The sequence below is a fragment of the Kryptolebias marmoratus genome, linkage group LG12 (assembly GCF_001649575.2).
Source record: "Kryptolebias marmoratus isolate JLee-2015 linkage group LG12, ASM164957v2, whole genome shotgun sequence".
In the NCBI taxonomy this organism is placed as follows: Eukaryota; Metazoa; Chordata; class Actinopteri; order Cyprinodontiformes; family Rivulidae; genus Kryptolebias; species Kryptolebias marmoratus.
Window position 1 is genome coordinate 14,204,262 of NC_051441.1, and position 19,252 is coordinate 14,223,513.

At 46.1% G+C, this 19,252-nt stretch overlaps 1 protein-coding gene and 1 long non-coding RNA gene across 3 annotated transcripts in view; one reads left to right on the top strand and one right to left on the bottom strand.

Moving 5' to 3' along the window:
• Positions 1-285: 285 nt before the first annotated feature.
• On the bottom strand, positions 286-15,554 carry LOC108242989. The gene is made up of 5 exons (XM_017428162.3): positions 15,052-15,554; positions 12,574-12,741; positions 8,439-8,563; positions 3,612-8,097; positions 286-1,576 (listed from the first exon to the last, which is right to left on the bottom strand). The coding sequence occupies exons 1-5, from the start codon at positions 15,514-15,516 to the stop codon at positions 986-988; spliced, it is 5,835 nt and encodes a 1,944-aa protein (XP_017283651.1). The 5' UTR covers positions 15,517-15,554; the 3' UTR covers positions 286-985.
• A 68-nt stretch (positions 15,555-15,622) lies between these two features.
• Positions 15,623-19,252, top strand: part of LOC119617511 — a 31,314-nt gene continuing 27,684 nt past the window's right edge. The window contains exons 1-3 of one of the 2 annotated variants that reach the window (XR_005233830.1): positions 15,623-15,759; positions 16,626-16,819; positions 18,070-19,096. This is a non-coding gene — a long non-coding RNA (uncharacterized LOC119617511). Of the gene's footprint in view, positions 15,760-16,625; positions 16,820-18,069; positions 19,097-19,252 lie in introns of those variants that run through there. The other variant, XR_005233829.1, reaches the window with a different exon arrangement.

The window sequence follows — 19,252 nt, forward strand, 5'->3', positions numbered from 1 at the left end:
TGTAACATCCGCGTTTTTGTTTACCATAACCAGTCTTTCCGGTGTTTTTTTGTTGTTGTGCTCATTACCTCAGATAACTTGTGCTTAGAGTAACATAAAGACATCGTGACTTGGTGTTCTGGGGCCACGAGCGTTTGGAATTTAAATGGGATTTGGTGACAACAAAGCATGAATCAGTAGTAAAAGAATCGAGTTCTTTTCTTTCGACGTACAAAAAACACGACGTATAAGCACACAACGGCCCCGACAGGTATGAGGCAGCGGAAACAAACAGACCAGGCAGGGTTCGGCTTCGCACATTTTATGTCATCGTCAGCGTTCAGAGAGCAGGGAAGGACCGTAAGGCTGACGATGTTGTGAAAAGCAGCTGGTGGAGCCCGTCCATTACCACCATTCCATTTTTTTTTATAATCCAACAACACACACAAATGCATAAATCCCCAGCTGAAAACTCGACAGAGTCCACGTCACTTTTACAGTAAAACGATTAACGTGACGCCACTTCAGAATGTTCGGCCATGTTCCATTAAAAGAATGACTTGGTCCCATTATTGTACAAAACAAAAAAACCCAACTGCATTGCTGATGCGGTCTGTCGGTTGCGGTCAGTGCGGTCCAGTTTGTGTGCATCAAGCTGATAAACGGCACAATGTGCAAATTTCTCTGGTCATCAGTTGAAAGAACAGATACAAGCAGCTCCTCTCGTTCATACGTACAAAATGAAACCAAATGATTGAATACAACAGTTAGTTTTTTAGTTTTTTTTTTTTTTTTTTTACACGAGTTAATAACTTAGAGGATGTCAGTTTCATGTGTCCGGCATATTTACACGTTCAAGAAGAATTTCAAAAGTGTAAAAATGAACATTTCTAAAAAAATAAAACTAGATTAAGTGTTGTATTGAGCCTGGATATGCGTGTCGGTCAACCCTCCCCCGTCCTCCCCCGTGATGCGTTTCAGGGACAGGACGGCTGACGGGCCGGCTCTAGCTGGTGCTTTTGCGTTCTTTTCCCGGAGCACTGGCGCCGCTCTTCTTGGCCTGCGTCTGCGGCTTGGCCCATTTGTCCCTCAGACCCCTGAAGCTGTAGAGTTGGCCAAAAGGCAGGCTGAACAGACCCCTCCCTTCGTCCTGCTCGGGGGCCGCCTGTTCAGAGCCCCTCTGCATCGGGCCTTGAGGACCGAGCTGAGGTTGTAGGTTGGGGTGCGTGTAGAGATAGGAGGCCGGGCGCGCTGGAGCCTGTGTTTGTGATTGGTCAGCCTTCGACCTCGTCTGTGTAGCCGCAGGCTGTCGAGAAACGAGGCTGTTGGGGCCCTGTTTTCTGCCGGCCCCGGCCCCGACGGGAGCCCGCCCTGCCGGCGCGGGGCTTCTGGACGCTGTCCTGCGAGGAGCTGACGTGCTATCGGAAACTTTGAAGCCACTGTAGAACACTCTGCTTGCCGACTGACTTCCTGCACGACTAGCCCCGGAATCCAGGGAGCCTGGAAGGGGTCGAGGGGACTTCACCGTTCGGGGAGATGAGGGAGGTCCATTGCCCTGCTGCTGAGGTCGCTCCAGTTTGGAGGAATTAGTAAGAACCTGTAGAAACACAGACGAGACGTTTAGCTCCAGCTGACACCTCGCTGACATCATCGTAGGATCCAAAAGGGAAGAGGTCAAAACATTAACCTTTAATTCAATTATTAATATTGGATCAGAGGGAACAAATGTTGCACTCGATTTTAAAAAAATGTCCCTTTAATTTTGTCTTTGTGTCCTTGTTCAATAATGAATAAGAGCTGTGTTTTAAATTAGTCACCCCTCACACTGGACGATGACCTCACTGTGACATAAAAAGAAAATCCTCCTGAACTTCAGGGGCGCACTATGCCAGGCTCACATTGGGATTTCCAGCTGTCGTAAATAACCTGATCCATGCCACGCTGTGGAAGCCAGATTCTAAAACTTTGACAGTAACCCACGTCAACAGATGCTGGACTGTACGACTTTTCGACACAAGAGAATGGAGTACATCGTTAAGACACAAGACTGATATTAGTCCAGCAACAAAAGGCTTTTTTACAAGACATCTCAGGCTGGGACTTCTGAATGCACCGAGGGTCACAAAGCGAGGTAGTAACGCAGCTGAAACGGTCCAGCTGTGAAAAGGCAGGTCGGCTTTGCGGATGAATAGTGTGACAAAGTGATGACGTACGCTTTCGGTGACCACCCAGCCACAACAACGAGGTATGGATTCATTCCAGAGGAGAACTCTCAAGTGTTTTCTTTTTTTTCTAATTAAAGTTCTAAATGATGACAAACTGGGGTGACAAGGTGCCTTTCTGCTTCAAAACACCAGTGGCTTTCAGCTGCACTTCGGAGCATACAGAAGACCAATTGAAGTTGTGCATTTATATGAAATATGTTGCTGAATGCAAACAGAATCGCCGCACTGAGCTCATCCTCCATGTTGGGAGAAACGTTCCCCAGGAGACGTCCGTCACACGATTAAAGCATCGAGCAACACGTAAAAGGCAGCTGATTTTTTTGTTCCACGCCTCTTTTGGGTTCCGCCCTGCTCGCTTCAGTTCTGAACTCTCCCGTCGGCGGATCCGTCTGGGTTTTCAGAGGCGCCCTACAAGACGGACTGGTCCGTGCACCGATTCTACGGGACTGTTTTCTGAAAGAGCCTAATGTGAACTCTTATTTACTGGATTCAGACACACTGAAGGACCACAGTCCGCTGCGCCACAAAAGTTAGTTCAAAAATGTTTTTATTTCTTACAAAGACCGTCAAAGACTAACTTTAGTTTGTTTTTTTTGTCTGCAAACAAAAGTAAGCTGAAGGGACTTATCATGAAGCCCAAATGTGTAGGGGAACGATTCAGTTTCAGTTTCTACAGCCAGTGAAATGAACACTGTTAAAAAAAAAAAAGAAAGGTTCTGAGTGAAATTATCCCTAAATATCTCAGTGGGCACCGACACAGGAACTGATCGAATTGTTCGGACACCAAAGAAAAAGGAGATTTTCTTGCTTCCTGCAGCTTAGGAAACCCTGCTCCATCCTTAATAAAACTGATGAACACACTGACATCCCACAGTTCTTTCGAGACCCAACATTAAAAGCAACACTCCGTTAATCCTGCAGCCAATCATTACATGTGATTAATATCAGGACAAGTAGGTCAGTGTGCAAGCATGAAGGTGACAAGAATTTAATTCACTTCTGACGCTTTTTTTTTTTTTTTTACATCAAAACTTAAGTAATGTAGGATTATTTTCACTAGTTTGTCCGTATATATAACCTGAACAAATGGCACAAAACAAATGATCTAATGTCATCTCAGAAAACAGTTGTTTCACCACAACCAGCAGATATTATCACTATGTTTAAAAGCAAATAGTCATTTAACTTAAGCTTTGGAGTGATATTGTAATGAAATTCAGTTAAGATGTATTATATACTAGTTGTGTCCAACAGAAAAAGGACAACTACTTTACTTCTTTAAAAAAATACTGCATTGTTCTTAAGAAATTGAACAGTCCATTTTGAGTTTACATGTTTGTCATGTGTAAAGAAGCACGTTCCTTCATAAATAAAGATGAAAACATCTGCTTCCTTTGTTAGTCCTACCTTCTGTCCCTTGGTTTCTCTGGTGGACTGTCTTCCTCTCCTCTCCTCAGCGTTGGGTTTTCGAGCCTCCTCCCTTCTCGAAGATGTCTTTTCCTGTTGGTCTTCAGAAGAAGCCCCTTCCGGTTTAAGGTCCCCGACGGACCGTCGCTTTGGCTCCGTTTCCCGACCGCCTCTGTCGACCACATTATCAGCTGCTGAGTGGATCGGCGCTCTTTTTGGCGTAGGACTCTGGGCCTCTTCGCCTTTTGCTTCCATTTCTGCTAAATCATCTTTGCATTGTCCGTGCTTCATCGTTCTAATTGCATCCTGATTGTCTGTCCCCTTAGATCCCTGGGATCCTTGGTTCGTCCTTCTCACCCATACATCTTCATCTTTGCCATTTGCCTTTGTCACCTCCTTCCGCTCACTTTTTTGGGCATTTATTCCGAGTAAAGATGAAGCGACTCCAGTAGTCCTGGACAAAAGACTGACTTCAGGGTTTGAAGTGTTCTGGCCTGCAGTGGTGGGGCTATAATTCAAGTATTTAGGGCTGGTGTCTTTGGCGGTCGCAGGAGAAGTGTTCGTGTTTGTGAGGCTGGTATAACCGTCCCTTGGGTCCAGGACGAACTCCTTCAAAGGAGAGTCACAACACTGGTAAAACTCCTCAGACGTGTTTGAGAAGGTGGAGTCCTGCCTCGGTGAGACGTACTCATCACTGGCGTCGGACGCAGGTGATCGAAAGTCCGGCGTGTACCGCCGCGGGTCGGGTGAGGCGGTCCGTGAATCTAGGGTAGGCGAGCGTGAAGGAAACGCATCAGGAGTGCGAGCGTTTACTGCGGCTGACTTTGACGCCAGCTTGGTGGTTGGCGAATTGGCGTTTGCCGCTTGTGCAAGAGGGAAGTTGAAATGCAGGGCTTTCTCTGGAGCGCTTGTGCTTGTTTGGGTTTGTTCTTGATTGGTAATAAGGCTGTCAGTTTGCTTCAACGTGACTTGTACTTGTTTACCTGGCTGACTGAGTGCATTTCCGGCACGTGTATGTATTCTGTCATCAACGCCATCTTTAAGCACGGACGGGCTCTGTGTTGTATCGTTCACTGGAGCTTTCAAAGACCCTAAAACGTCTACGCCCTGTGATGTAAACTTACTAAATAGTATTCTCTGAGGCTCGTGCGATCTTACAAGGTATGTCTGAGGCTGTATCAAATGTGTCTCTTTAGCAAGATCACAGTTTGTCAGGGTTTCTTCTGTCTGTGCTGTTGTTACCGAGCCCGTCTTGGTATTTGTCGACATCGAAGTCTTGGAATCAACATCATTAGGAATTATTCCTTGAATGTTTGCGCTCGCTGTCTTTAGTGCAGCAGTATTCAAAGGATCTGATTGCGTTTTTAATTTGGTTCCGGTGACTGGCAGCGCCCCTGCTGTGCCGCGACATTCACCATCTTCCTTACGCCTCTTCTCTTGGTTTTGCTCCTTTCGAGCTCCTCTGTTACTGGCACTACTGCGCTGCACTCCTGGCGCAGCCTGGTCCCTTTCAACGGGCACTACGGTAATGGCGTCAGGGTTACTTAGGGAGGTGGAACCTTCAGACTGTGTTGGAGAAGCTTTAACTTGGCTTAAAGGTCTCTCCTTACTGGATGAGAGAGCCTTGTTGCTAGATAGGGGTGGGGTATTTGAGCTGAGATCAGGTGTGTTGTGGCCTGCGTCAGAGAGTTTCTTCTCAGTTTTGGGCACTTTAGTTTCACCTTTGTCAGGTGCAGATTTTTGACCGCGTGGAGGGGATTTTTGTTCCGGCACTTTGTCTTTACTTTTGTCGGGACCAGGATCGGCTGCGACCAGCTCCTTAGCTTTCGGTACATTTTGTGCCGGTTGGAGTTTGCTCGTTTCCTCATGCTTCGCTGTTATGGGTCGAGCTGCTGCGACCTCTGGAAAAGTTTCCTGTAGCTTGTTGAGCAAACTGATAAACTTCAATGCCTGGCTGACTTCCTGCATGTCAGTGTGCTGTGCGTGGATTTGCATTGGTTTGTTGGCATCTTGACTGGTAACGGCCCCTCCTCCAACCCTTGCTGGATCGGGTTCTAACTCTGTGAGTGAGTCTGACTTTAGCATGGTTGTGGAGGCAGGTTCAGCTTTGTTTGAAAGTCTCTCCTTATTAGACTGGGGTGTCTTACTGCTAGATTTAGGTGGCATCTCTGCACCCGGGCTTATGGCTGTGTTTGAAGAGTGTTCATTCACCATTTTGAGAACTTTAGTTTCATCCTTGTCAGGTACAGACTTTTGGCTACATTGAGGTGATTTTTGACCAGGCCTTGCAATATCTACAACCAACGCCTTAGCTTTGGGTTCATTTTGTGCTGGTTGGGGTTTACTCAGTTCCTCGTGTTTAACCGTTATCTGTCTAGGCACTGGGACCTCAGGCAAAGTTCCCTGTGCGTTGCTGAGTGGACCGCTAACTTTGACTGCCTGGCTGATTTCAGACCCCTGCGTTGGTTTGATGGCCTCCTGAGTATTTATCAACCTGCTCGCTACCTTTGTTAGGTCAGGTTCTGACTGTGAGAGGGAGTCTGACTTTAGACTTGCTGTGGAGGCAGTTTTCATTTTGTTTAAAAGCCTCTCCTTCATAGATGTCTTTTTGCTAGATTGAGGTGGTGTTTCTGGACTGAGATCAGGTTTATTATGGCCTGAATCTGGGTTCAAACAGACTTTATTATCTGTTTTTAGAACTTTAGTGTCATCCTGTTCAGGTACAGACTTTTGACTAGTTAGTTTTTGATCAGGAGCCTTGTCTTTTCTTTTGTTGTGACCAGGCCCTGCAGTAGCTACCACCAAATCCTTAGGTTTGGCTTCATTGGAGTCTGACCTCAGCCTTGTAGAGACAGTTTCAGTTTGGTTTGAAGGTTTCTCCTTATTAGATGAGGGTACTTTAGCGCTAGATTGGGGTAGCGTATTTGGACTGAGATCATGTGTATCATGGCTCAGGTTTATTGCTGTGTTTAAGCAGAGTTTGTCCCCAGTTTTGAAAACTTTGGTTTCATCTTTTTGACCACATGGAGGGGTTTTTTGATCAGGTGCTTTGTCTTTACTTTTGTTGTGACCAAGAGCTGAAGTATCCACCAGCACTTCCTTAGGCTTGGATTCATTTGAGTGTGCCTTTGAACTGGCCGTGGAGACAATTTCAGCCTTGTTTGTAAAACTCTCCTTATTAGATAAAGGTGTTTTATTGCTGAAGTGGGGTGGTGTATTGGGACCAAAACTGGCTGTGTCATGGACAGCGTCTGGGTTTATAGCAGTGTTTAAACAGACCTTTTTATCAAGTTTGAGAACGTTAAAATGGTTGTTGTCAAGTTCAGACTTTTGACGAGATGATTTTTCTCCAGGTGCTTTGGCTTTACTTTTGTCATAACCAGGAGCAGCACCATCTGTCACCAACTCACTTGATTTGGGTTCATTTTGTTCCGGTTGGGGGTTTTTCATTCCCTCATGTTTACCAGTTATTTGTCCAGGTATTACACCCTCTGGAAAAATTTCTTGCCGCTTGTAGAGTGAACTGAGAGTGAGTAAGTCTGACTTTGGACTGGTTGTGGAGACAGTCCCAGCTTTGTTGGAGGGTCTCTCCATATTAGATGAGGGTGTCTTACTGAAGGTTTGCGGTGGTGTATCTCGACTGACACCAGGTGTAACATGGCCTGCGTCTGGGTTTCTGGCTGTGTTTGAACAGAGTTTACTCTCAGCCTTTAGAGCCTTAGTTTTGTCCTCGTCAGGTACAGATTTTTGACTACACGGAGATGATGTTTGTTCAGGTGCCTTGTCTTCAACTTTGTTGTGACCAGGAACTGCAGTATCGACCACCAACTCCTTAGTTTTGGATTCATTTTGTGCCAGTGGGAGTTTATTCATTTCCTTGTGTTGAGGGGTTATCTTTCTAGGTGTTGCAACTTCTGGCAGAGGTTCCTGTGGCTTGCTGAGTGGACTGCTAAACTTGATTGCTTGGCTGGTTTCAAACCTCTCAGAACGCTGCAGATGGACTTGTGTCGCTTTGTTGGAATCCCGAATGTTAATGAACCCTATTACATCACTTGGCGGGTCAGGTTCTGGCCAGGTGGGAAGGTATGGGATTAAATTGGCTTTTTCCAGATTAGTTAGTCCGGGGTGAAGCGGAAGAGAATCCTCGCTCATCCTTCGTGGCTCCTTCTTCTTGGGCTTCTCTGATGCTTCAGGCTCTTTAGGGCTTCCGTTGCCAAAAGAGGTGGTGGGGTTGGAGTTGGTCAACGCAACCAAGGCGTATTTGGGGTTGTGCAATTTCCTAGCAACGGCAGCGGAAGGAGCTATCACAGAGGCAACATGGGGTCGGGAGTCTGGCTGAGGCTCGGGCTCTGTTACAACTTTCCGGAGGTCAACAGCCGTGGAGGTCATGTACAGGAAGCGAAACAGCTGGTCGAAGGCGTCCACGGCCTGACCCGTAATCACAGTGATAAGATTTCTATCCAGCCGGGAGGACATCCAGGTGAAACTAAATGAAGCAAAAGAGAATACAAAGTTAAGACTACGGTAACCAGTAGTAACCATGGAGCAATAATTAAACAATTAAGGCATAAAACTATTTATCAGCTGGAAAAACTGTCCAAAAAAAATGCCAAGACTTCCTCCAGTGAGGCGTAATTAGATGTTTGTGTCCCTCCATAACTGCAAGCTAGTTTCTCACCACATGCCTTGTTAAGTTTTGTACCCCACTCCTTCCTCAATCCCAAAACACAGACAGCTGGAGCATAAAAAGATAATGTGTCCATTTGAGTCTCTTATTTTCTTCACAGCTGCGTCTTTCCACCCGAACACCATAAAATGCACACTGACCTGTATGACCCAGTAACGGCTTTGTCGCCATCGATGAACATGAATCTGTAGCCCAGTCGCCCCGTGACTTTAGTGCAGTGCCGAGTGTAAAACTCGACACCTCCAGCGCAGCACACACGAAGATGCTGAAACACACACAAATAATGGAATTAGAACCCTCCTGAAAAGGCAAACCATACATCCCTTTTCACACAACACCTTAACTGCATCATTGTGGTACACGGGTGTGAAAACGCAGAGAAATAATGGAGGTCAGGTTGAGGTTACGGAAGCTGCTCTTGCCACTTGTCCACTACGGACGACACATTCATGCCAAGACTCTTAGCGCCAACACGGCTTTCTCTCAGCTGATTTTCCAAGGCCGGCTTGTTCTGCGCAAGAACGACATGTACGTCTATTTTTGTAGAGTAAAAGTAAAGTAAGATCACGTGTAAAAAGCACCGAGCATTTGCAAACAAGCCGACATGTAAAACAGAATCAGTACTTTTCCACTTGATACTCTGTCTGATGGGTTTTTTTTTGTTGTCGTCGATTTGGCAGCCGAAGTGGAATTCTGACATTCCTACAGACTTTGTTCATAAACTCAGAGGTGTATTCTGGAGCTTGTTACTTTCCCTCTTCGACTGTCTGGAACTCGCAGACGGAAATGCATTTGAAGAACTTGATGTCATTTTTTTTGATCCTTGATCTTATGAGCTGCCTTATTTTAGGGTAGTATCCTGGGGGGTGGAGGGATGGGGGTTATGGTTGCTGCTCAGATCACTAGATTTAACTTTGCGTGTGAAGTCTTACAGAGGAAGCAGGTTCTCAGCTGGGATGTGGCTCCATTGTGAAAGGATTTGTCTCACGGTGGCAGAAATGTTACTGGAGCAGCTTGTTTTACAGCTGAGAGACACTTGCGCTGCTCCATATTTTGGTCACGCCCTTAACTTTCTCTTTCTGTCGGTGCCCTCGTTTTTGGTTAGCGGATTAGATAAATCAACAAACAAGCACCTCTCTGTGCGTGTTCGGCTCTAAACTTTTCCGTGGAAGTGTCAGGGAGACGTCCCAAACCAGCTGAGACAGCGTGGGATGTTTCACTTTTTGGTAAAACACCTGAACTAATGCTTGGCAGGCTGAAAGGGTCCCGTCTGGACATTTCAAATATATTTAGAAACCCTCTTGGACAACTGAGGCATAGAGCGAGCCTGATCGTTTTTAAGCTTGCTGCGGTGCAACATTCTTCTTTCCCCTCGCTCAAATGTCAACTCATCTGCTCCTCCTCCCATCCTGTTAAACCTCCCTTCCACGAACTCCGGCTCATCACTTCCAGCTCGCAGCAAAATCTCGATCTGTCACACTCGTCCTCCCTCTTTCTGCCAGCCGCCTTCTCAGTCAGTCACGGCTTTCCGACAGACTTGTCACATTTGGAGGTTTGGCTCGCAGCAGCTCTTTTTAACGTCCCTCGGACAAAATGTCTGAGCTGCCACAGGAGACCACAGGAGTGTGCGTCTGTATACAGACCACACACACACAACCAATGATGTCAGGGAAAACAGGGGTGAAACAAGCTCTAAAACACGCAGACGATCCTTCCACTTCAAATCACTCGTGCGGCAGCAATTTAGGACAGGCTTCTGCAGCTACGTGCTGAGAGGAAGAGTCCCTGTTGTGCATTTATTTGAAATGGAGCCGACTTGATGGCGAGCTTGCACTGTAACGTGTCAACTTTGAAGTGGAGAAAATACAGTTTGAAGCTCTCGTCAATCCGTTGATTTGAGAGGGAAAGAGTCCATCAAACAAAAAACAAAAACAAAAAAACTGGACTGTACAATTTAATGACATCGCCTCCCGCCTTCACGCAATCTGCTGAATCATCTCTGTGTTGTTTTCTATGTGATTAAAATAACAATTAAAAAACAAAAACGTCCACTTTACTTTACGTCAGTTCTTTGTTCTCACAACTCGGACTGACAGACAAACTCCTGTCAGAGCACATCGCTGAGTGTCTTCCTGTGTTTTCTCTTGTAGTGTTAAAGCAAAATGTTAGCAGTTGTTTGAGTTTTCATTGAGGTTTGTTTTCAGCTTTTGTCGGCCGTTGGTAAAAATGGTTTCGTTGGAAAGCAGGGGGGAAAAAAAGGAAGACACGAAATCAACAATTGTTTTAAATTAAATACAAGTTTTTCAAGAAAATTTGGAAAAACTTTTATTTTGACTCTGACCCCCTTCTAAGGTCTGAAGGTCTGAAGAGACTGGTAAGAAATCAGACAGGAGGGATACATTTGTAGCGAAAGTTGTTTTTTTTCTTAAAAATACTGTTAAAATCTCATCTTGCTCTTGTGAGAAAAGCATCTCATTACGTCCCCCGATAAAAAAAATTTAAAAAAAGAAGGTTACACAATTCCCTTTGACAGAACTGGCTCTGCTCCAGATGTGGTTCCATAATAACTCAGAGCGGCAGAGCACTGAACGAGACGCACAGCTAAGCCCTCCGGTGCCCTCCAGGGGAAAACCTAACAGAAATTAAATATATGACACATGACGAAGGAATGGATATTTGTACGCTGGGTGCACGCACGCTTCACCATGTGCCACTGAAATGCTGGCTGCATTTCTGTGTAAATGAACCACACAGGCTATTATAATTGCTCCCCCGCTCTCTCTCGATGGTTTGTCACTCTGAGTTACTTTATCAACCACAAGGATGGAGAGACCACATTATTTTCCACTGACTTGATGTGTTTAAACCCTAACCTGACAGTAACACAGCAGCTATACAGGCTGCCTTTTCCTAACACTTATCCACTCGGACATCTAATATTTGACGAATTTGAAAAGTAGGGCAACTTCAGGCTAAATGTGCACGGTGCAGATGTATTACTGTGGGCAGGGCTGCAGTCCGAGACTCGCACGAAAGACAGAACTGAGACAAGCCGCAGAGAAACAAAGTAAAACGCTTCTTATTTTTACGTAAAAGGGAAAAAGCGATGATGGGGGATGTTCTCGCCTTAACGCAGCCTCTTTGGTTGTCGTGTCCTACGCACTACAGACTCTGCTGTTCGCATGGAATCCAGTCCTAGATGGTGCTCTGAGCCTGTTCAGGTGCTGCAGCCTCCGTCTATCACTTCCACAATTAAGGAGTTTATGTATATTTGATCTTCTTTATCATTAGGATCTGTATACGTGTTCTTAAATGTGGATAACGGCTTCAGGAAGTGCTCACACCGCCATGTTGGAGCCTAATGGACCTGCTGACCTTCACAACCACGAATAAAAAGAAGAAACTGAATGGATGGAGTACTTAGTGTTGATTAACAAGGAAAAAAAATAACAACAGTAGCTGTGACATCTTCTTTACGGTTAATAATGCCTCCCTGTACAAGAAAAACTCATGTGGTTTTAAAGGCAGCTTGGTCACACCTAGAAGATTTGCAGCTCTGAGTATGACATGTGCTGACAAACACACAGGTGGGTTTTCCTTTGGCACACACATCTGTTAACACCAGACAATGAGCCGCAGCCTCCCGAAGCTTCAAAGTGTCTTCGGCGTATCACTTCTTTCTGCCACGTGCTGCTCCGAGCCGCTCGAGGCCGAACGGGTTAAGAAAAACGGGGGCCGAGCGCACCGAGGGCTGCTGCATTCGGCGGGAGCACTTTTACACAGTTATCATGAAAGATCCTTTACGAGCCTTGTCAAAACAATTCCGTTTGATCTGATGCTCGGATTTCCAACTTAAACGTCCTTTACGAGTCCTAACATGACAAAAAAATGTTCTGGAACTTTGAAGTTCTTCGTGGTACATGACCTCAAAAGAGTTGTTTTTTTCTTAGCTGCTACATTTGACTGGATGTACGGTTACAGCTCATTAACTTTTGGTGGCACTAAAGCTAATTGACCATAAAAATGGCTAAAAACCTACTGATATGGAAGTAGCTGAGAGTCATCCCTAACACACAGTCAGAGCACTAATGGATCTCGCAGGATGCAAGCTCTGACCAACACAGCTGCGACTCCATCCCTTCTCGTTTTCAGATAATCACTCCAACAGACAATACACATTCCTCCAAGGAGTGCTACGTCTCCAACTGGTTCGTCTTTTCATGGCAGGCTTTAAATAGATCCGTGGGAAGGACGCGGCGCGTGACGGCGGCTTACCTTCAGGTGTCCGGCGTGCATGTTGGCCCTCTGGCACATGGACAGGAAGTGAGGTAGTGTGGTGCGTTCCAGCAGGATGTAGATGGACACCTTCCTTTTGAAGCCAGCGTCAAGCAAATCCCTGAAGATGTCAACGTCGGTGAAGAGGTCCATCACCACCGCTATCACCTGCAAACGCACAGGGAACGCAACTCAGGCACTGACACGCTCACGGGATCACCAAGGTCGCAGGTGCCTTTAAATATAACTTGCTTGTACATTTTTCCCCACACATACACAGAAAAAATAAATAAATAAATAATAGGCTGATCTAAAGATCTGATTAAAATAAGCTCCTATTCGTGTAAGTTTATGAGCGTGCTCCGCTTATGACTCACAGCCTGTCAGCGAAACGATCCAAGAATGCTTCAGTCAAATAATTTGTCGCTGCGAAACAGAACATGTCATAAACTTGCGGCCCGGGATGAGTCAGCCGCCTGGGCAGAGACACCGTAACACCCTGGCACACACGCAGCCCGGCAGTATGCTGAACGCAGAGCCATGCAAATGAACGTTCGGCGTGTTTAACGCACGCACGCACGCAGAGCTGCGGGGACGGTTCACAGAGCGAGGCACTGATAAAGCAGCCTAATCCAGCTGCACTTTGCTCTCGATTGGCTCGGCAGCTATGTCCTTTGAACATCACAGAAAGTGAGAGCTGCTCCGAGCCTTCAAATGACACCTCGTGCCTGAGCCTGAGCGTTTGACAGAACGGCAAAATAAGAGACGCTGAAGGGACAGTTACAATCCTTTGAAGGTGGGTTCTGTGGAAAGCGTTTGAGCAAAAAATATCTTATCTGTCATAGATGGCTGTTTGAGTTAAATAAAGTTCAACAGGAGTAGGTGTAGCTGGCAGAATCCTACATGCTGCCACCCACAGACTCTTCCCTCCGTTAAGGTGCGTGGAGCGGCTCACTCTCGGCCCAGGTCTCAAAGATCTGAACCATTTAACAGACTCATCTTTTGAGGATGACACACCCTGACCTCCTTCGGTAACCTGTCACAACACTTGCTCCTTTCCCTTTTTGCGCTTCCTCTCCATGTCACTAAATGTCAACAAGCAAACATTGTTTCATCCGGAAACTGTGTTAAACATAGTGAAGTAAACGATTAATAGAAAGAGAAAATCTAGTTGGAAACCACAAATAAAATATAAACAATTTAATCCTCCTGTTCCTTTCGGGTCAAATTGGCCCAAAGGTACAAGAACTTCTCTACCTCTCTCTCTATTTGTCCTTCTTTCGAGGCCTTCAGGAGGGTTCATTTACCCAGAAGAGTTTCAAACTTAAGGAAAGAACTTTTTTTGAATGATAAAACATGTCCGGGTGATTGGGTGGAGGCAGCTCTGGAAACATTACGGAAACGTCAGAAATTAGGAATAACTAAAAAAATGCCGGCTTTCTTGAACACACCAGCGTGTTGTTCTACAAGTCACTATATCTGGGTAAGAACTAAACTGCGCAAATCATGTACAAAGAAAGACTTTCACTTGTAAATGGGCAAAAAAACTTTTTTTTTTTAAAAAAGAAAACATTTTCCAGTTAAAAAAAATAATTTTAAGACTTCAGATTCAAACATTATTTAGCTGAGAAGTCTGAATAACTTATAGACTAGGTGTACATGTGTGTATAATGTTTATATGTTAGTGTGCATGAGACTGTGTACACATTTTCAACTTGTTCTCCACTATTTAGTGAGTAAGTGAGTGGATAAACAAGTTGACAACTCTAACCGATATGAACGTAGCCCCAGAGTACCCAAAATACAACGAGCTATAGGTAGCATCCTAGGCTAAATTGGAGTGGATTGATGAGCTAATGGCTAGTCAGGGCAGGGCCAAGACCTAAAGGTATCGATTTCTTAAAACGGCTCAAAACAGTGGTTCATGTGGACACTACCTTATGAGCCTTTACATCACTGTTGGTTTCTAACGACGTGGTTATTTGCATAGAATTTTATGGCTGTCTGCCAATGCAAATCGCGCTGGCGGCAGCTAGCTGTAGCACCCAACTAGATAGAGAATTTACTGACCGCAGAAATATACTTCAATAAAATACTTTGTTTAAATAGACAAGCCAAGTGATGTGACATTGATGGCTGAGTAAATGTTTATGAAACAGCGTTTGGATGAGCAACAATGAGCTTTTTGGATTTGTTTTAAAATAAGTCGGTATTAAAACTTTATTCCTCCACTCTGAAGGCGCTCAAAGAGCTATCTGCAACAGGTGAGATATTAACTGTTCATAACTTTCCCACAGAAGCCCGCTTCAGATTATGTCTTTAATGATAAATATCATTTATATTCTAAAAATAGACGTTTTGCGTAAACTTCTGTTGGTTAAAATTAATCAAAGCAATAAAAACAGCTTTAAATAGAAACTTTTTAAGAGATAAAAGTAGCATTTAAGTTATAAATAGACACCCCGGGGGGTCGCCTACCTTCTGCGCCTGCGCAATCATTTTCCTGACCACCTCTTTGATGTGGGCCTGGCCGTCCAGCGGCGGCTGCGTGTACACCGAGGTGCGCGTCACCCCCCGGTACGAGTCGCAGTCGGGCCAGCCCAAGTCCATCTGCGGGGCGGACGTGTCCGACAGCTCCGGCCAGTACTGCAGCGACAGCGGCGTCCCCCCCTCGTCCCCGTCCGCGCTCGCCGGCAGCAGCAGGACGTCCGAGTCCGGGTCGAAGGGCTCCGCCGCCGCGCTCAGGGTCTCGCGCTCCAGGTCCGAGAGGAAACCCCGTAGGCCGCGCGTCTCCAGGTGCTTCGCGAACGCCTCGCGGCCGTCCCGCAGCAGCGCCTCGAGCGCGAGCCGCTGCTCCTCGCAGTAGAGGAACTCCGGCTTGGACTCGTGCGTGCGCGGGTTGACGTGGTTGTCGTCCAGGCACTGTATCTGGGATAAAGCCATTCTTTTCGAGCCTGGAAACACTCCGGGAGTAAACGAGAACAACTCAAAGAACCCTAAGGGAGTCGCTCATCTCCCGAACTTCTCGCAAAGCGGCAAAAAACGCATCCCTACCGCCTCCACCTCCTCCGTCTGCGGCTAAAACAGCGGACACCTGTTGCTCCTCCAGCCACAGGCAGAGCGCCCTCTCTGCCATTCCTGCAGGCAGAGCTCCCCGCCTGACAGGGACAGGTGCGACACTGACAGGTAAAACACACCCACCTGCACAGCACGTGACCTCGCTGAAGGTGGGTATGACGTATGACGCCATCTCTCCCTCTCATTAAACCATCATTAGCCCCGGGAGGATCAGAACCGAGCTGTCCTACCTGTTCTGTCACGTTGGCTGCCTGTAGACCGGTTATTACACGGCTGCGCTTTGAAACTGAAGAGCATAATTAGGACACCTGTAAGAGAAAGCCAAGACACAAGAGGGATTATTTGTTTGAAGCGTTTACAAGGATTTACCCTTTGCTTTGATTGCCGTTTTCTGAGTTGCCACAAAAATGTGCTTCAAACTCTGTAGTGTTCGTTGAGCTCAAACGCCCCCCAATTAGGGTTAATGACTGCCGTATTTACACAACCCTGCACAGCAGAGCGCAAAGAAACAAGTCTTCACAAACACAGCAGCCAAATCGAACAGCCTCGGGGGGTTTCAGCGTAGGGTTGTGCATCTTCTATGTTTTAATTATGTCAGAGGGATGATTGTCAGCAGAGAGGGGGTCAAAGGGCAGCTTAGTTTGATGGCTGCCCTCATGGTGAAGGAGGTTGTGGCGTCATTTTAGAGCAGGGGTCTCCAATCCTGGTCCTCGAGGGCCACTACCCTGCATGTGTTACTTGTTTTCCTGCTCCAACACACCTGATTCAGTGGTTAAATGACCTCTTCATGTTCTGCAGAAGCCTGTTAATAACCCATTGATTCAAATCAGGTGTGTTGGAGCAGAGAAACAAGGAAAACATGCAGGGTAGTGGCCCTCCAGGACCAGGATTGGAGACCACTGTTTTAGAGCGTCACATTTGTTGATCAGCGTTTTTGCGTGTTTACGTTCGTTTCTGCCTGTGTTTCAATTCAGAACGTACATCCACGGCTGATCAACCTTTGGAGTCGACTCGGTTCAAGACGGACGCCACGGCTGGGCGACTGCGACTGCGACTCCGCTTTACGGAGCTCATATCTGATCTGAAAAAGCCAACAATGATGAGCTCCTCGTGAAGATTCCCTGGTTTTCGGGTAGATCTTCTTCGTCGTCCCTGCACCTACCTTCAGGTGTCTTTGCCTCCTCCTTTCTTTGTGAGATATGCCGCTGTTTGCTTTCAAATCCCCTCACATAAGCGCTTCATTTTGAAGGGGGTAAAGGTCCCAAAAATGCCCTCAAATGTGTGTCGTCCAACAACTTAATCGTAGAAGCATTTTGGGCAGATAATCTGTACAATCTTTACTGAACTGAAGACGCAGAATTTAGGAAATCGGTCCTTTGCAGTGGGGTTGTAAAGGGAGTGTATATCTGTCTCTCTGCTGTGACTTCTCTGGGGCCGTACGCTTACGGACGCCAAATTGAGAAGGGCCCGAGGCGCCTGCGATGACTTGGCGACTGTTTTGAGGGAAATATTCGTCCTGCCGATTTTTCAGAACACGTTCGTCGCGACGCGGGTTTGAGGCCCCGCAGACAAGCTGTGATTTAGAGTAAAATAGACATCATGGGTAGGTTTTAAAGAGAAAGACTTCCTTGTGATTGACAAGTTGTTGCCATTTTAGCATGATTTATTACAGCTTCGGTCCGTCCGGCCTTTCGGTTTTAATGTGGTTTTAAACGAAGCAGGAAGGCCGTGGCAAAAACTGTTCAACTCCGTGTTTGAAAAGCAAACCAGCTGGTGGCGCCGAGTCCGCTAAACACTCATTCAGTACTGTATACACGGTCAGTTTTTAAAGCAATCTAAATGGTAGTTTCTTTACTCCAGCTAGTAATAACCAGATTAAAAAGAAAACAATCAAGAGACATTAAAACCAACAGTCAATTCTCTGCTGGACCTGCTTGCAACAAAAAGAACAGTGAGGAAATTGGATTTAAATGATCTGATGTTTGGATTCTGCTGTCATTGAGGCAGAGAAGAAGCCAAAATCATTGCTGTTCTACCCAGTGAGTGCCCTGGAACCATCATGTCTTAAACTAAACAACTCAGCACTTTCAAAGCTTGCATACGGCTTATTAACCTCTGCTTTAACGGGAGTACTTGAAGGAAGCGTGGCGGCATTCAGGACTTTCTGCTCTAGCTCATAAATGTTTCTCAGATGTGTATTTGTGGGACTGTTGGCGACAACACGGAGGCACGAAATTGCAACAAAAAAAAGCAAATTTTAATTTGGAATCCGTTTCTATTGTTCCTTACGCAGCTTACATCTGTACATAACTACAGATAAGCTGCAGCATTCCTCTGAATGACGTTCAGTTTGTTGTTTTGTTGCGTTTTAGTCACAGAGTGTTGTAATTATGTCTCTCTCTTTTTTTTTTTTTTTAGTCTCCAATCAGTCACACTTCGGTCTCACCAGTCTCCAAACCCTCCGACATCGTCCCACTCACAGGAACCAAATCGAGAAGGGTTCGACAGCAAGGAAATTAAGGACGCTTTGGAGACATTTTGGATGCTTGGTAGGACTACATCAGCATGTCAACCGAAACTTCACAGTGAGTTCATTTACCTCTGACTGTATGTGTACTAGTACTACCTTTATGATCCTGATTAACACTGATTTCATACAAGAAATCGACAGCACGCTGTTTCTACTTCATTACGCACAAACTTCAGGTTGAAAGAGGTAACTGTCACATTTTATTGGACTACTTTATCATAACAAGTAATCATGGAAGACCAGTCCCGGGTTCTCACTGTAAGTGACGTCGTTTCCTCAGCTGCACCGTTTGTCGCAGCAGAATCAAAATCTTTTTACAAGGATGAGCTTCTATTTACAATATCTGTGCTTAAAGATTACACTTTGAGAATAAATACGTAGAAACCAACGAATGATCCATAATCTGAGCTGCGTGGTTTTTCTTTTGTTTAAAGCAGCATCAGTGCTTTACTGTTCCATAGAGTGTCAGTCTTTGCGAACACACACACACACACAAGCAAGCAACGTGTCCATCTACCCTTCCAGTAACACACACGCTCACGAGCAGGTTTACGAGCTCAGCCCCTCATCAGCCGGATGGCAGAGGGATCTGTTGTCAGGATCTCCTTTGTGTCTCTCTCCTCAGCTCCGCAGATGTCTTCCCGGGTGATCCTGGAGCAGCTCTGCCTTTCCGTCCAAAAAGGTGGGCCTCCTTTGGTCCTCTCCAGGTGTGTGTGTGTGGATGTTCCTTTTAGCGAGTCTGCACCAGCACTGATAGGATATAACAAATGATTACATCTGGGAGTTTGTGTGTCTGCTTGTTGACGACTGCGTCTTCCACAGATCGGAGCTGAAAGGAGAAACGGCGCCGAGAGTCAGGTGGTGGGGGGACGGGGGCGGGGAGAGACCGAAGAGCTGCTGCTTCGTCGCCGACAGGTGAGATCACAGCGAGGCGGGAGGAATTGGCTCGGCTCATTTTACTCGCTCGCTCCAGACGTTTGAGGGCAAGTGTGGAGGAGCGAAGCAGTTTGTATTTATTTTTTTTGTTATATTTATTTGGTGTGGAGGTGTGGGGTGGGGTGAGGTGGGGAG